The sequence below is a fragment of the Chaetura pelagica genome, unplaced genomic scaffold, assembly GCF_000747805.2.
Source record: "Chaetura pelagica isolate M959 unplaced genomic scaffold, ChaPel_1.0 scaffold607, whole genome shotgun sequence".
Classification (NCBI taxonomy): Eukaryota; Metazoa; Chordata; class Aves; order Apodiformes; family Apodidae; genus Chaetura; species Chaetura pelagica.
The window spans coordinates 516288-532760 of NW_009953960.1; the positions used below are offsets into that span (position 1 = coordinate 516288).

At 37.8% G+C, this 16473-nt stretch overlaps 1 protein-coding gene across 1 annotated transcript in view; it reads right to left on the reverse strand.

The window, feature by feature from the left end:
* TENM4 (teneurin transmembrane protein 4) overlaps positions 1-16473 on the reverse strand; it is a 358617-nt gene that overhangs the window by 168372 nt on the left and 173772 nt on the right. The window contains exons 6-8 of the mRNA XM_010001914.1: positions 15855-16025; positions 10864-11078; positions 5157-5367 (exon numbers count right to left, since the gene is read on the reverse strand). Coding sequence (XP_010000216.1) covers positions 5157-5367; positions 10864-11078; positions 15855-16025 — 597 coding nt within the window. The remainder of the gene's footprint in view (positions 1-5156; positions 5368-10863; positions 11079-15854; positions 16026-16473) is intronic.

The window sequence follows — 16473 nt, forward strand, 5'->3', positions numbered from 1 at the left end:
CTCTTAGATGCCTTTTTGCCTCCTGCCTGAATTGAGAGACTGGATCTTTTCTAAATACTACCTGACTGAGACCTTACAATCTTTATCACACTCAGAAAACCTGGGTAACAGCTGAATGCAGGAAACAGTATCAAAAAAGAGGCAGCAGAAACAAGAGGGTAATCAAAAAAGGCACTGACCATCTGACAGAGTGCCTGTCAAGCAAAGGCTTGTAAAGGGACACAAAGAGCTGGAGGCAAAAAACTATTTGCAGAGCATGCAAAGCTCTGCTGTTATTTTGCAGGAGAGAGATCAATACCATCAAAAGCAAAGTTTTGATTTTCCTCCCTGTCATGTGTCTCATATGGCACTATATTTCTTTTTCTGTGTAGAGCAAGAAAAGGGTTGTGAGACCAGGAAGGAACACGCTAGTAATTTACTATCTGTAGAGGGTTACCACAGGGTGGAAGTGCCCCGAAGTCCCTCTGTGAAATAGTGGAAGGGGTGAGATGACCATACTCATGCAACAAGGGAGAACAACACTTGTAGTAACTGAGCACTTCCATGGAGCAGCTGGAATCCCATTAGCAGTTAAAGGGTCCTATTCAGCAAACTACTTGCTCAGCTTTCAGCCTCTTTTTTTCTGGATATAGCCCAAGGAGAAGTTTGGAAAAGGATAGATTGGGCATTAAAACCACTTTTCCTCATTCAGAGTCCTGAAGAGCTAATTGTACATGGGAGAGTTTTAAGTCAAGTAACTCAGGCATGAAGGAGCTAAAAGAAAGTGCTAGAGCAGATAACACCCCACTTTAGTCTGCACAGTACTATGGCTCCTTGATATTTGCATGCAACCAGTGTAGACTTTTCCAAACAGTAGCAAAACAAGTGCAAATAATGTGATTGGCTTTGAGACTATAAGTGGATCACACTTATGCATCCCCACTGAGTTGGAAGTTGGTAGAGCTTAGGTTAGCCTACAAATAGGCAGCAAAGAGAAACAAATTTGAGCTACTCAGGCTCTTCTTTTTCACTTCACTAAGAACAAGCTAAACACTAAGGCATTTTCACTCAGAGCTAAGGAAGAGTAATTCTTGTCACTTGCTTGCACAAGGAGAGTTCCCAGTCCCATGCTTGCCTCTGTGCCCTGCAATTTCTTCTCTCTTCCCCAGGCTCAGTCCTATTGTGAAGTGCTCCCTCTCTGCTGTATCCTTGTGTGTGAACTACTGTCCTGGAGACTGTATGGGGGTGGGTTGGATTTCAGACCAACACCCCAAGTCCTTGTCCTCAGGGCTGCTCTCAATCCATTCTCTGCCCAGCTTGTATTTGTGCTTGGGATTGCCCCAACCTGTGGGCATGACCTTGCACTTGGCCTTGCTGAACTCTGTGTAGTTACATCCTGTCACAGGTGTTCTACATGTGTTTCCTTTTGCTTGTTGGGTGTCATGCTGGTAAACAGAGATGCTCTCCTCTCACAGCCAGCTCATTTTGCTTTTCCTTTTGATTTCTCAGTGGCCCTGCACAGCCAAGCTTGGCTGAGCCCAGCAGTAACAGCTGCCGGAAGACACTTTCTCTCTGACTATACAGACACTGTTTTGAGGCTCTCAGATGTTTCTTGCTTTTACTGAGCAGATTTTTGGCCAACATATCTGTCTCATATGTCCTGGCTCCAGCTGATTCCTCAGCCTACTATTTTGCTCCACTTATACAAGATTGCTCTGAATAAATTACCACTATCAGGAAGAGGTGAATCCACAAGACACTTCTCAGAGAAGTGTTTCTATTAGAAATTTCAGGAAGTGCCATCAATGTCATTTACAAAAAGGTTAATTTATTATTGAGAGATCTTGATTGTCCATTCCTTTATAATGTCTTGTGTTGTAATTCAGAGGAATGGGATATAAAAACGCTATTAAAAGATGAAAAATGTCCCAGGATAATCTTTTTTTTCCCTCCACCTGAATTTTCTGTGTTATGCAGAAGTATGAGTTCTGACAGACATTACGATGCTGTGTCCTCCCCAGGTTTACATGTGGTGACACATAACTGGCCCACATTTTGACACCACCTCACTCTTTAGTGATGATAATTTCACATCCTTTTAGAAAACAGGCTAAGCTGCCACCTCCTGCCCTCAAAATCAGTACTAACATCCCTGAGTGGATTTAGTTATAACTCTATTGGATTCGAAAACTGTATGATGGACAGCCTCACAATTTATGAAATTAACTGTCTGTTCTCAAAGTGGGAATACAGATACTTTTTCCCATTTTACCCCAGTTTACTCTAGAATAGTGGAAGCCAAATCAGTCCAGACAAGCACTGCATAGTAATTGCACATGATATTGTCATACAGAGGCTGCAGTGATTCTCCTGGTTCTGAAAAGTTCAGTCTTGAAAATATACTTGAAAAATCAGCACTCACCATTTTTATTATTGAAGTAAAAGCTATCGTCCTTTACTCAGGTGAGTGCTTACTCACAGGGAAGTTTTGCCTGAGGAACAACTGCACACTTTGGCTTTTTGAACTTATCATTATGATCCCCATTATCAGTTTTGTGCTTTCTACTGTTATCTATGATCATTAATTAACACTTAATGCATTTTCTCAGCAGTTCTTATCACCCTCTCAGAATCTCTGGAGAGATGTCACTCTCCTCAATTTTACATAGTGAGCAGCTGAAGCATGACCCTGGGCTGGGTCAGAATTAGCAAACAGAATCAAACCAAATGGAATTCAGAAGTTCCAGGCTGCTGGTCCTCTTCTCAGATCACCAGATCCTACTTCTTCCTGCATCACAGCTACACTTTTCAAACACGCTTTCACTCTAAGCCCTACGTCAGTGCAATGATAAAGGGAGATTTTCCTGTGCGCTTCTGCCACAGAAATCAAATCAAATGGCAGCTCACCTCTGACAGTCAACACAACTCTACAGGTTCCTCACCCCACACAGATAGATCTAAGGCCCCTATCAAGTGTGACTTGATTTATTTGTTTGGCATGGCAATTTTACACCCTGGGTCATAAACACTGTATCAAGTTGCTGTATCCTCTTTACTCTGGCACTGACAAAAATTATAACACTACATTGGTATAGTATATACAGACTTAAAATCTAGCAGCCATGTCTTGCCAGACCTCACAAATACACTAGAAAGGTTCTGAAGGTTTAGAGTACTTTTACACAAAACATCTGCCTTGTTTTGTTGTGTTTTGTCAGTTTGTTTTTTTAAGTAGGCTCCTGAAATTTGGACTAGGAAGAAAGGCACCAACTCGTTAAGGTTACTACATTTTTTTATGGTACTTACAAAATTGCTGCACTTCTCTCTAAATTCTAACCAAGAAGCCACATCTTCCTATCTCAAATTTGTGTTTATCTCAAGTGAGTTTCAAAGTGCATTGCTTGTACCTAGTTTTTCCTGTACACTACAGTTTTGTGCTGCTGTACAGCTGCCAGTGAGCAGAGTGATTCCCATGTATGAGGCAAAGCTCTTTCTTGTACAGCAGAAGAAAACTTCCTTGTACTGAAACACAGAATGGATCAAGGTCAACAGGGGATATATAGAATATATAATAGGTACAGCAGAGTATAAACCAAAAACATTAGGATTGCCTAAAAGATATTCTGACATACTACTCACCCACAACACTCCCTACTGTTCAAAGGCAAATTAAGAATGTTTTGTCTTCCTCCCCTCCCCTCATGTTAGTGCAATGAGGCCAAGAGAAAAGTCTGGCTAGAACACTTAGCATTACTTTGAACAATACAGCAACTTTTGACTGTGCTTTAAAAGTGCTTTCTGCTCTGAGAGCCTTACTGATTTTCTTGTGATGGGAAATTTGAAACTGAATAAATTCTTAGATAGGAAAAAAACTGTTGCTTTTAGAAGAGTACCTGGAGGGTTTTCTGGGCAGAAGGTGGTTGGTGTAAGGAAAAACTCAAATCGCTAACATAAACTAAGTGAAAGTAAACCCCTATTCTGTAAAGCAAGATTTCAACTTCATAAGCTAACATGCAACTATTTCTGGACTTGCCTAACTGCGAACAGAATTGAACATGTGCATTTCCATGTTTTAAATTTAACCCAGAGCATTGTATCAGTGTTTCCACTTCTGCATTAGATAAACTTTAGAGCTAAATGGAATATTAGGATCTTAATGACTTTGCTTTAATAACAAAACTTCCAATTAACCTGCCAAGACAAATTACAGCCACTAGCTCTTGGGTAACTATTGCAGACAGCTGAGACTCAACACCAGTGCCTCTTATAGGAGAGGGATTAATGGCAGGTTTAGAATGAGTGCTTTTTTCAGCAAAGAAAAAGTCCATTAAACAATCACTGTGGCTAGAAAAAATCTGAGTGCTTGTTTTATGGTGCAATCTTTAAATTACAAACAAATGAATTTTGGTATATGAACAGTTTCTACAGGTCAGTTGAATTTATAATTAAAAATTATTGAGTCAGAAACAGATTCTGATATTTACAGGGTGGATGAGGAAGAATATCCTCTGTGCAAGGCTGTCAGGCAGCCTACTGGGAGCATCTTTTCCTCCTTGGACTGCAATAAATTGTTGCTGTTGTACTAAACTGACAGAGAAACTGAGAGTCTTGTTTAGTAAATTTTTTCTTCTTAAGAAACACCAGCTTCTTTATGTAAGCAAAGAGAAATAGAGAGTCCTGCTTTTGTTGATCCTACTACCAAGTTTTCTGTGTTCCTTATTGGCATTTTAACCCTAATACTCTGTTTGAACTCCAGCTTGAGTAATTCTGACAGTGCTCAAAGGCATGACTCTGTCACACCAAAAACTGTTGCATGATGCTGCATTGAGCTCCTCAATCATTCCTATACCTTACCCCAGAAAGAAGAAAAAAAAATAATGAACCAACTAACCAAACTATATAAAGAGAAGCTCAAAGGAAGAAAACGAAGCAGGGAATTCTAAGCTTGTAATCCACCTTTGGCACTGGGTAGAATCTCACTATGGATATAGTTACATAAAGGTCTATAAATATATGTTAGATACTCAGGGCCTAGCAGCATTCAGCATGTTGCTAAACACATGTCCTACAAGCACTCTCTCCAAAACCACACCAAGCTGCCATGCAATTTGACTGTTTGTTAATACCTAGCCTCAAGGCACATTTAGGAGTTTAGGAATAATACAGGAAATGCTTACCAATAGCAGTAGTAAGAAACGAAACCACTTCTGACTCCTTGCCATCATTGTAGAAGGCTAAATGCCATATTCCTGAATCTAAATACTGGATAAACCCTGTCTCATGGCTGGCCAAGGGCACGAAAGCTCTGTGTTGCCGCTGAGGTCCTTCTAAGCTTCTTGCCTCCTGTGTCAGTAGACGTCTTCCATCAAGAAGCTCCACGAAGTCAAACTGAAACATAAAAAAGAATGATATTTGTGTGTATCTCAGGCTTCCTCAAGTTTAGTCTCTTGCTCTGTGTCTGTCTTATATGGGACACAGACATACTACATATCACAGAATCACAGAATCTTAGGGGTTGGAAGGGACCTCAAAAGATCATCCAGTCCAACCCCCCTGCCAGAGCAGGATCACCCAGAGCACATCACACAGGAACATGTCCAGGTGGGTTTTGAACCTCTCTGGGCAGCCTGTCCCAGGGCTCTGTCACTCTCACAGTAAAGAAGTTCTTCCTGATACTATATATATATATCAAGGATTAGAAACATACCCACAGAAGTCTCATAAACAGGAATTTCTCTGGTAATTCCAGTATGTTGCTGGACTATCTGCAAGTAACCATTTTGGAAATAGCTAGAATAGGAATGCATTTTTCTGTAATGACATGCATCAAGAAACACCTTTACTTAGAATGGGACTTAGGGCATATTGACTCTACTGATGTGTTCTCATTCTGTAGAAACATAGGCAGGGGAACATGAGGTCCAGAACTATGCTTAAACTGCACTGTAAGTATGATGCTAAGAAGGTTATTTGTTAGCTTCTTCATGTCTTGGTTAATAAGGAAAATAGAGAGAAAACTGTATTTAGCCTAACCAGGTTGTTTGCCAGAATTGCTACGGGTCACCAAGGAATAGATTAGAGCTATTTGTAAGTAAATTCTGGCAGAAGTATTTTGTCTTATGTTAAAGAAACAGCAAACGTGGTTAAAAGATCATAGAAGATGAAGATGGAAAAGAGATGAAGTAATACATAAAAGTCCCATTTAGAGGGTGGCTTTTGGAAGTTTCCCTTGAAAGGACATATTTCTATTTTTGCCAGGGTAACTTCAGCTGAACAACAGCTTTGGTTTTGCTACTAGTGTTGTAATTACCTATTTAAATAACTTTCCACTGACTTTCTGCAATAATTGTATTTTGTCTGATGATCTATTAATGGGATGAGACAGATACAAGCTGAATAAACAACACAAATGTTAAATGAACCTTATCTAATCTGTCTTTTACAGTGTGTTTAGGTGAACAGGACACCATGTGAGCAGTATCCAGGAACTGAAGCCCAGCTTAGCTTTTCTGTTCCCTAATTTCACTTGGTTTTGCCTTTCTCATCCAGCTAGCCAAAGAAGCTTGCAGTTTTTGGCAGGAAGGACAAAAACAGGCAGAAAGAAACAATACTACGTATTGTTGTACCAGTAAATGTTGCTGCACTGAATGGTTGCCAAGTGTTGGCTGAGTGTGGCAACAATATTTAGGCTTCTTATCCCTTTTGACTTTACTGTGAGCAAAATTTGGGTGCTTCTGTTGTATTATTAAATTATCTGTTATGATCTCCAAAGTCAGCCAAGATAAGGACTTGATGATGTTATTTGTGGTTAACTTGCTAAGTTAAAATAAATGAACAGTGTTTATTTCCAACAACATTTTGACAAACAAGCTATACATGACACAGCTTGGACATGAAACACCAGGATTTGTCCCTAGAGTATTTTAATTACTGTATTTTAATTATTTATTTACATGAAATAACTGTTGAGCCTTGCTTTAATTTTTTGCTATATTTCAAAATATTGATCTCTCAGATTTCATGCTGAAGTGTCTTTTGAGCACATAAAAGCTGGCACACCTGCGAAAGACTCTGTCAGAGTTTCTGTTTTGAAAAAAACAGAATGTAAATACAAATTATTAAAACACTCAATACAAAAATATAAATTCTAAAAAGATACTGTAAATATAAAATATAAAATTTATTATTTAAAATGTAAGCTTGTGTTTTGGTAAAAATAGAATGGTTTTAAGGTTAGGATGACACTAGTGAGTGGTTGGTCTGAATGAGGCTTTGTGAGCCAGATGTTTGTAGCCACTCTGAGGAGGAGCCATTGCCAAGGCTGAGTCCTCATCAGGTCTCAGTGTGGCCATGACTGACACAGCTGAGAAGGGCAGTGACAGAAGACATCACAGTTAAAAACAGTAAAAGAAAACCTGCATATTTCAATTTTGGAGTGAGATTAACCAGACTGACATGATTTTTAAAAGGTAACTGCAGACACCATAGGTTCCTCTCACCAAATGCTGACATCTCCATGGCAGCTTGAATTTGTTTTCTAGAACCACTGGGTTGCAGTCAGAGGAAGAGACACTTCTAGAATCCAGTTTGCCTCATCCTGATGTTCACATCTAGAAATGTCCTCTGGATTGTGCCTTACAAGTACCCAATTCTTGATAGAGGTAGAGCTTAAAGCTTCGTGAGATGAAACCAATGTCAAGGCATCCAGCTACAGTGAACTGCAGCTGTTACAGTCCAGTCTGGGTTATACTTATTTGAGTATTACTGCCAAAAGTAAAAGTTTATTTTTTATAAATATTTGCAACAGGCTGCTGTGGGTGTTGATGACTTTGCAAAGTGACTAGTTACTAATTGTAAATATTAATTGAACCACAAACGGACTGTACTTTACTGCATTTTAATACATTCAGATACTTTTAATATGCATTTAGAGTTATTGCAAGGAAGGAAATTGTAGATAAAATACCATGTTAATCAATTCAAATTGTACAAATGGAAAAATGCCTCCCACAGGCTATGAGGGCCAATCCCTACAATTTATGATTGAAGAAAATTTGGCCTATGTTAAAAACACTTGAAAAATTATTTGATCTAGGAAGATTAAATCTAATAGACCATAATAAAATTGTCTAACTTTTATTATGATTTGTTGGGAGGAATGTGAAGAAATGCCTTTAGCTAGCAGCAAATTATTTTAGGCTTCTACAGGCTCTACTTTTAAGATTACAGAAATCTGGAGTTTGCTTTTTTTCCCTACTTATTAGTGTCCATGATTGTTGTTAACCTTGACTAGAAGACAGATCACCACAAGCAGAGAAAATTTCCCAAAGAGAATCTGGAATAGCATGGAGTTGGCATGGCTGAATACAACTTTTTGACATTTTACCAAATTCAGGAATATTTAATAAGAGTCAGCCTCAGGATCAATTAAAAAATCCTGAAAGTGAATAGACAATGATAAGAGACACTAGAGAAAATGAATTATCCAAACAGAAGAAATATCTAAATATCTAACACAGGAAATTTGATTATCAGATGATAGAATTTTACTACTGCCATCAACTATATAGGTTGAGAAAAAATCATTGAGCTTTTATTAAATTATTATGGGGAAGAGTGTATCACTGCTCTAAGCCTGTATTTTGTCAAAGTCTTGTTTATGAAATTCCTTACAAAATTTGGAAATACAAAACTCATTGGGTAGAGTTTTAAGGTGCAGCAGATACTCTAGACTATATGAAACAAAGTAAGAGATTTGAGTAAAAGGTCTTAACTTTGAGAAGCAAGTTTACAATGTCAACATAGAAAACAGGTTACCTATTTAATGACTCCTAAGATTAATAAACCATGGTGAGATTAAACATCATATAAAAACATACAGAAGGAGAACAATGTTATAATTGACAGCAGGTTCTAGAATAAGAAATCTAGAAAAATATAGAATTTTAAAACTAAATTTAATATTAAGAAGTAAAAAATCAATATCAATTCAATACTTGCAGCTTCACAACATTACTTCTTCAGAACAGGGTGGAACTTGTGATCACCTTCTATTAGTGTACCTTAATTTTTATTGTTTTAATAAAAATGTTCCTCTGGGGATTTTTGGTGATATTTTGGTCCAAATAATATTTTTTTTTTTACTTACTTGGCAGCTCTCAGTTAGTGGCTACACACAAAGCAGCACTCACAAGGATTCTGAGCCAGTGCATCACCTTCTCCAGCATGTAATACTGACAAACATGTGCGACATCCCACATTCAACATCTCATCCTTAGCTGAGGCTTCAACTGATACACAACCATGCTGCTTTAAATGGGGAAAGTCCTGGTACTGACAAATCACTGAGAATATCCTGGCAAAAATGAGGTTAAAAAAACCCAGCAGCAATGGTGAAGTGAGTGTGGGCTTCTTACTTGTTTAAAACATTACTATGTAGTAGTAGTAGTATGGTGTAGTGGCTGCTACATTGAAAGATTTTGCATTCAGTTCAATAGACTTGAGGTTTAGGAGTTAAATTTTACATTTGTTACTTAAGCAGTTGAAGCTATTAATGGAATAACTCCTGTTCCATAACAGAAATGAACAATGATAATAAACAAGTAAAAACAACACAGACTTCTAATCTACAGTTAGTATTATGCGACTATGGCTTGAATTTTTACTTAAATAATACAGGAGTTTTAATGTTTAAATGTTTAAATCTCCCAGCAAAACGACTGATTAAAAATGGGCAATAACAGTCCTACTGTGTCATTGAATCTATGACCTGCTGATCCTATTAAAATATTTTAATTCTGCAGAGAAAGTGCAGATTTATGACACTTCTTTGAGATAAATAAATTGCAGGTGTTACTATGTGGAAAATACCATATTACTCAAAAAGCTTGTAATAAACATATTTGTTTGTTCATAAAGAAAATAAAGCCAGGGTATTTCTTTAAATCTCAAATAGTTGTGTTAGCTTATCAGTTCATAGTGGAGGGCAAGGGTAAGTTACAACTTTAATAGAAACTTGGTAATACTTTGATTAGTTGCTGATGCAAGTGGGACTAAGGTGTTTTGCATTGCCAATGAGAGTTATACCCTAATGTATTAATGAATCTGGTTAAGAGCAGCTTAGAAACTGAAATTAAAAGTAGATAAAATAAGGTACAAAATCCTTATTTAAGGGGATGGTTTTTCAGAGCTTTTCCCAGAATGTGATGTCTTGACCTGACTTTTGCCAAGAGTGTCAAGAAAAGAAACCACTTTCATTTTAGTCCTAACTGTACCTTGACTTCTGCTTAAGTAAGCCAGTGGTTTTCTGTAAGAACGTGATTTAATTTGGTTAGACCTTGACCAATCTCAGTCTAATTGTCTCAGTCTAATCTGACAATCAACATGAATAATGTGAAGAGTTGGCTCAAGGCACTTCAGCACAAAAGACAAAAGTGAACCTTGCTCCCATGAAGCTAAGAGACTTGGGTCTTGTTGCTCTTACCATGAGAAGGGAAAGGTAGATGCTGAAAGGGGGAGGAAGTCCTGAGATACACAAAACTCCTTAAGAGTTTATTCTTTTTGATATAGTTTGAGTGTGGCTGCTGCTGCTGCAAGGGGCACTGGATGGAGAAGGTACCTCATGCTTCTAGAAGTAACCAGCTGAAACCCTTGGTGACCACCAGCCCACAAAGCCCTTTTCCTCCTCTGGCAGCTTGCTGTTTGAAGCAACTGATTGCTTTGCCTGTGTAAATATCTTTCAGTTGTCACTTGATTATCTTTCTCTGGATAGACAATTAACATCTTTCAAGCATGCCACAAATTCTTGAAAAGAAATAGCTGAAATAATAAAAACAATAAGCCATAAAAGACAAGTATTATTTAATTTAAAGGAGGTCTCATTACCTGTGTATGTGATGGTGGGAGGCCTTTTCTGCCATAGATGCCAACCAGAGCAGCCTTTCCCAAAGACACATTAAATTTCAGATGCACTGGGTGATCGATGAACACCTGAGATCTCCAAAAGGTACCAGGAGGGATCTTCTGTGTGGCTCTTCTGCCAACATCAATTTCTCCAGAGTCTATAAAACTGTCATCTGGAAAGAAACTACTGGGCTTTCCTGCCAAAACACAGGAACAAAAATCTTGAATTAGCTTTAGAGCCTAAAAGTAATCCAGTCATGCTGGTATCCTGACATTGATCTTGAGAAACAGTTTATTAATGTCCTGAGGCCTTCAGAGTTCTTTGTCTAGCCAATCCATATGATTATGGGAGGAAAACCGGTAGGGTTATTCCTGGATTCAGTTATTGTTTTGTTTGAAAACATGAACATGGGAAGAGCAACCTGGAGAAAAACAGCCTTTTGTTTAAGTTGTAACACCAGAAAGTGTATATTTACATTCTGAAGATAAGAATAAACCATCTGACATTATATCCTAAATGAATATAAGCTCACGGATGGAGAAATCGTCATTAAATTAGCAAAGAGAAGTGTAGTAATAGTGAGGTAGACGTGTCACAGAATGGAATGGCAGTGTGGAGAACAGCAGCATGAACAATACCTAAGTGGGGAAAGGAAAATGTTTCTCTATTAAATTCATTCTTGACAGTGGTAATAGTATTTGGAATTTGTTCAGCAGTCCAAAAAAAAGCTGAAGAAAAAAAGGACTGAGCAAAATGAAGCTAATCATACCCTGCACTTGAGTAATATCTACTAAGAAACACGAGAGGTTTCAACTGGGTTTCAATACACTCTGTAAAGCCTGTTATGATTGTCCATCTTATTTCAGAAGGCAAGAAAATGGAGGCAACCAGCATGTTGGAAAGCCTGGGTATCTGGATGGCCATCATTACATGCCATGATGTCCAATGGAGCCAGCAGGGAGCTCAGCATCCTTGGAAAACACACCTGAGAAATTCTAGGTTAGAAATTCATACACTCACGGTTCTCAAAACTGGTGGCTGCTTGAAAACACCTGGACCCACATGAAGCCCAGGGAATGAGGGGTAGAATAAAAATAAAATTCCAGAATTCTGTCTTTTCGGTTTGTTTGCCTTAGAAAACACTGTGTATAAGCAGTAGCCACAGTTTCACCTGCAATGCATAAAGATGATGAACTACTTAGCAAACAGCCTTTAATTAAGGACACTTCTAGTTGAAAAGTATGCAGTAGTATCACCTGATTTTGGCCTTAATATGGAGCATCATGTCACCAACAATGACTAAGTATTAATTTTAGAAACTCAAATACATTTGCTACCTCATCATCATGCCATCACAGCATACTACTCTGTGTTTCACAGATCAAGCAATTCTAGCAAAAGGAAAAGAAAACTTTCAGCAACATACAATATTTTGTAGGAAAATCACATTCTCAGATTTTTTCTTCCAGAACCTACACTTGTGAAATAGGAAATAAAACTATCTTTTCCCACTCATCATAAATTCAAGTCAAATGGTTTTAGAATGTACTTGCCCTGTTGGAAAGGTGATGGTAGAGCAACCTTTTATTGTATTGTTTCAAATTATATTTCCTTAAACATTATAAAATACTAATTATAATATTTCCTTAAACTTCTCCATACACTATTCCAACATAAAATCTCCAGGAGAAACAGATGTAAGTTGTTAGCCTTCTCTGTAAAATCCATATAGAAATTATATGCACATTAACTATTAACAAAAGCAGTCTCTGAAGTTGTTTCTCTGTAGGATGGAGAAACTTTCTTTTTTTTTTTTTCTTCTTATGTAAAATATTTTAGCAGAAATTTTCGTCCAAATAAGACTAACCCCTGATTTAAAGTTAGCAACTGGTGAAGTACACTGCTGGAGCAGAACTTGATGGCATGTTTCAATTCTGTGCTATCTTGTGGCAGAAATTTATTTTGCCACATTGTAGAAAGCAAAAGATGTAGACATGTTCATAGAAAAAAAGCTACTGGTAATTTTATAAGACCCTCACTTTGTTAATCACATTCAGAGAAATACAGGGGGGAAATCTGCTGGGTTTTTATTCTTTTTTTTTAGTCAAAGTGTATATTATTAGAGATGATCAGGAGCAGCTTAGGCAAATGGGCATTCTTTCTGAATAATTTTGTATTGACAAAGTACAATTGTACAATGAAAATCAACTAGCTTTATTCTGAAGGAGATTACTTTAACAACTGGATTGTTCATATTTATTTGGCATACCGAAAATTCCTTTTCACACTGTCAGGATTAAAGGAAACAGTTCCCACATCTTCATGTGAAGTTTATTATTACAATATTGTAAGACGAAAAGATTCAGGATTCTATTAAAAAGAGCTAAAGACATCGCATGTTTTGGTTTGACGAAGGATATATGTTTCTGATTACTACTGACATGTTTTAGAGATTTTTAGAAATCAAATGAAAACCTAAAGTACTTGATATGTGCCCTGATTCTTCATTAATAAAAATTGTACATTGGAGTGAATCAGTGATGGTGAGAATTTAATGTGATAGATGTTGCTATGCAAGAGACAGCCTGGAGAAAACGAGCATGGTATAAAAATTCTGCCTGTGCAAGCAAAAATGCTTCTGTGATTGCAAGAGACAATTGCACAGAAATAATTGGGTTTATGCACAAATATAATTTTTTTAATCTCCTTTTGGTGGACAGTTGTATGTTTGAGAAGCTAATATCCTAACAGTTCTTACATCAAGTTGCCAGTGGTTGACATTTATCCTGATACAGAGGTCCGGGCTGAATTCAGTTTAGGTTAAAACTTTCAGTAGGATCAGACCCTATGAACTGGATACTTCATAAAGCAAGTGAAATAAGAAAGCAATTTCAGCTTTTATATCATAAATTAGATTTTAATCAGAATATCTGACTCCTCAAAATCATCTTCAGGTCTGAATTCTTAATTCTTAATTGAGCTGTCAATTACTTTGGTCTTTCCACACATTACATTGAAATTTTTAGTTGCTGTAGCAACTATTCCGTATTTATTTGGATATCAAAACAAACTCTGTCATTTCAGCCTTTGCTGAATCTGCTTGTGGTTTTGACAGCAACGTGGCTTAAAAACACACTCATGTTTCTCTGACTTCAATCACAGTTTATTACATGCTTAAACGGAAGCATGTGATTAAGTGCTTTGCTAAACAGGGATGGGTTTAAACACAGGTAAATGCTGTGCTGGAGCATAGCCTCAGATGAGAAGGAAAGACTGTTACTGAGAATTGTCCAGACTTTGGTAATGATTCATTCAGATCAGCTGTAATGATGGTCTAACACACCACAGCCTACATCATTGTGATCAAGAAGATCTTAAAATATATTTCCATTTTGAAATAATTGTCAGTCACATAATTCTGGTTTAGAGCAGCAGCCACACAACACGGCTAGTCCAGAATTAGTAGCATAGTCACCTGAGGGAGAGAGTCTCTCCTGCAATAAAAACATCTTGATGTGTTTTTTAGTCAGGACAAGATTTTCTCCTCTAAACTGGAGAAGTCTTCTAATGACAGAACAGAGGGTATTCCCGAGATTTCTCTTTCAATAGAGCTTTTTGGGAGCAATCAAAACTTCTACTGATTTCACTCTGAGCATGACTGAGAAAGAAATCAGTGGAGGTCTTTGATTTGGATGGCAGCTTCGGATACATCTTTTTATTTTCATTTTGACTTTTAAATGGAAAGGGACAGATCAAAACGTGGTATTTCAAAAGTGAAACATATGGCAAGTTGGGGGAAAAAAGGATCTTTCATGAAGCATTTTTTAATACAACAGCAGGGATATCTGCAGCTTGCTGTACTGTCTAGTAAGGTTTGCTGAGAATAATCCACTTAGCTGATTTTTCAGACATCAGTTGCTAAATACACTTTTAAAGAACACACATAATTATGGCCTTAATTTGGACTAATAAATGTAGATAAGCTGTTAAAGAAAAAAAATTACTACAATTAATTCAAATTAAACATGTAAGCATAGGCTATTAGCTAAAGTCTAGGGAACTCTGCAGCAACTTTTGAGTTCAATGCATTGCCCAAACAGTAGTAGACTTCTTACCTCTTGTCCACAAAACTTCTCCCCTCAAAAAAACTACCAAAAGTAGTCAATGACTTCAATTTTATTAGAATCTGTTAACCTTTTATAAAGAAGCTTGACACACAAACAAAAGAGCTTATTGAAAATTTGAATTTTGCATTTCTCCAGCTAAGTCTTGGGAGGAATAAAACACCTCTCCTTTGCAGAGCTTTGCACTTTTGGCAGTGCTGCCTCTCTACAAAGCACAGTAAGATGTAAAGCTGCCACATAACACACTGCTGAATTGATGACCCATCAGTTGCTTTGAATTTCAATTAAAATCGCAAGCTGTCGACATCATGATATTTTGTGGAGATCAGGCCTTCTATCTGGCTACTTTTGGAAAGAGATGTCCAACTCCGGAGTGCCAAAGCTCACACTGTAATATCTCTCAGTAAATATTTTCGTCCTCCAAACATTTGGTATCAAGTGGCAATGAGTAGGCAAACATTCTTGTACTTTTCTAGAGAAAGCCTGATCCAATGCTCCAGAAGTAATTTAATTTTCAAGATACAATTTTTTCCCATGAAAACAGCCACTCGAGGAAGGGTTTCATGATGGACATCTGTAGCCTGTGAGATACAGCACAGGTGGTTCCACCTTGAGAATGATTTAGATGGGTGGTGAGGGTTGCACAGAGTTTTATCACATTAGTGGACATCAGAAGGGTATGAAACTTAGAAACATACAGAAACAAGACTGACAACTAGCAGTTCGAGACGTGAAAGACTGGAAAAAGCACCTGATGATGGCAGCATTGAGGGTAATGGAACATGAGATTGGATGTCTGGAGTTCAGAGGCAGACAGAAGACTCACAACATGGACACACCAACCATACCTTCACTGGTTCCTTTGCCTTTCCTGTCAGGTAACTCTAACCCTGTGCCCCCCGAAGGATATAAGGAGACGTCCGTTGGCACTGGCCAACTGCTGGCTGTGTCCTCCGTGATTTCATACATCTGCCCTTCCATCGGTTGCAGGTGCCAGTTTAGGCCAAACAGGTGCATGGCTGTGGTGAGCAATGAGAAAAGTCATCTTTTTCTGTTTGGGAGAGTTTCAGAACTACAGGGGCACTTTCTAAACCCTCTTGCTTCACTGCCCAATTAGTAGTGATTGCTTTAGGAGAAGAATGGGATTAATGTAATTAACGGCCCCTGCTGCTTCTACGGTACCAACTCCCTAAGACTTTCCACCCACTTAAACTTATTTTGGATCACCTGCACCCATCCACTCTGTTTATTTCAGTAGAACTACTTCTGACTTGACTTCATGAGAGAATAACCAGGTACTGTGTTTCAGAATCTCCCAAGGCTGGGGTGACAATGTGGTGCACACAGAAATACAAGGTCTATTATTTATCAATGTACAAAGACATCCCAGGAAACTGCACTCTGGATTGTTTTGCTGTATTCATAGTGATTATTTATTATTATTATTATTATTATCTCGCCAATTAA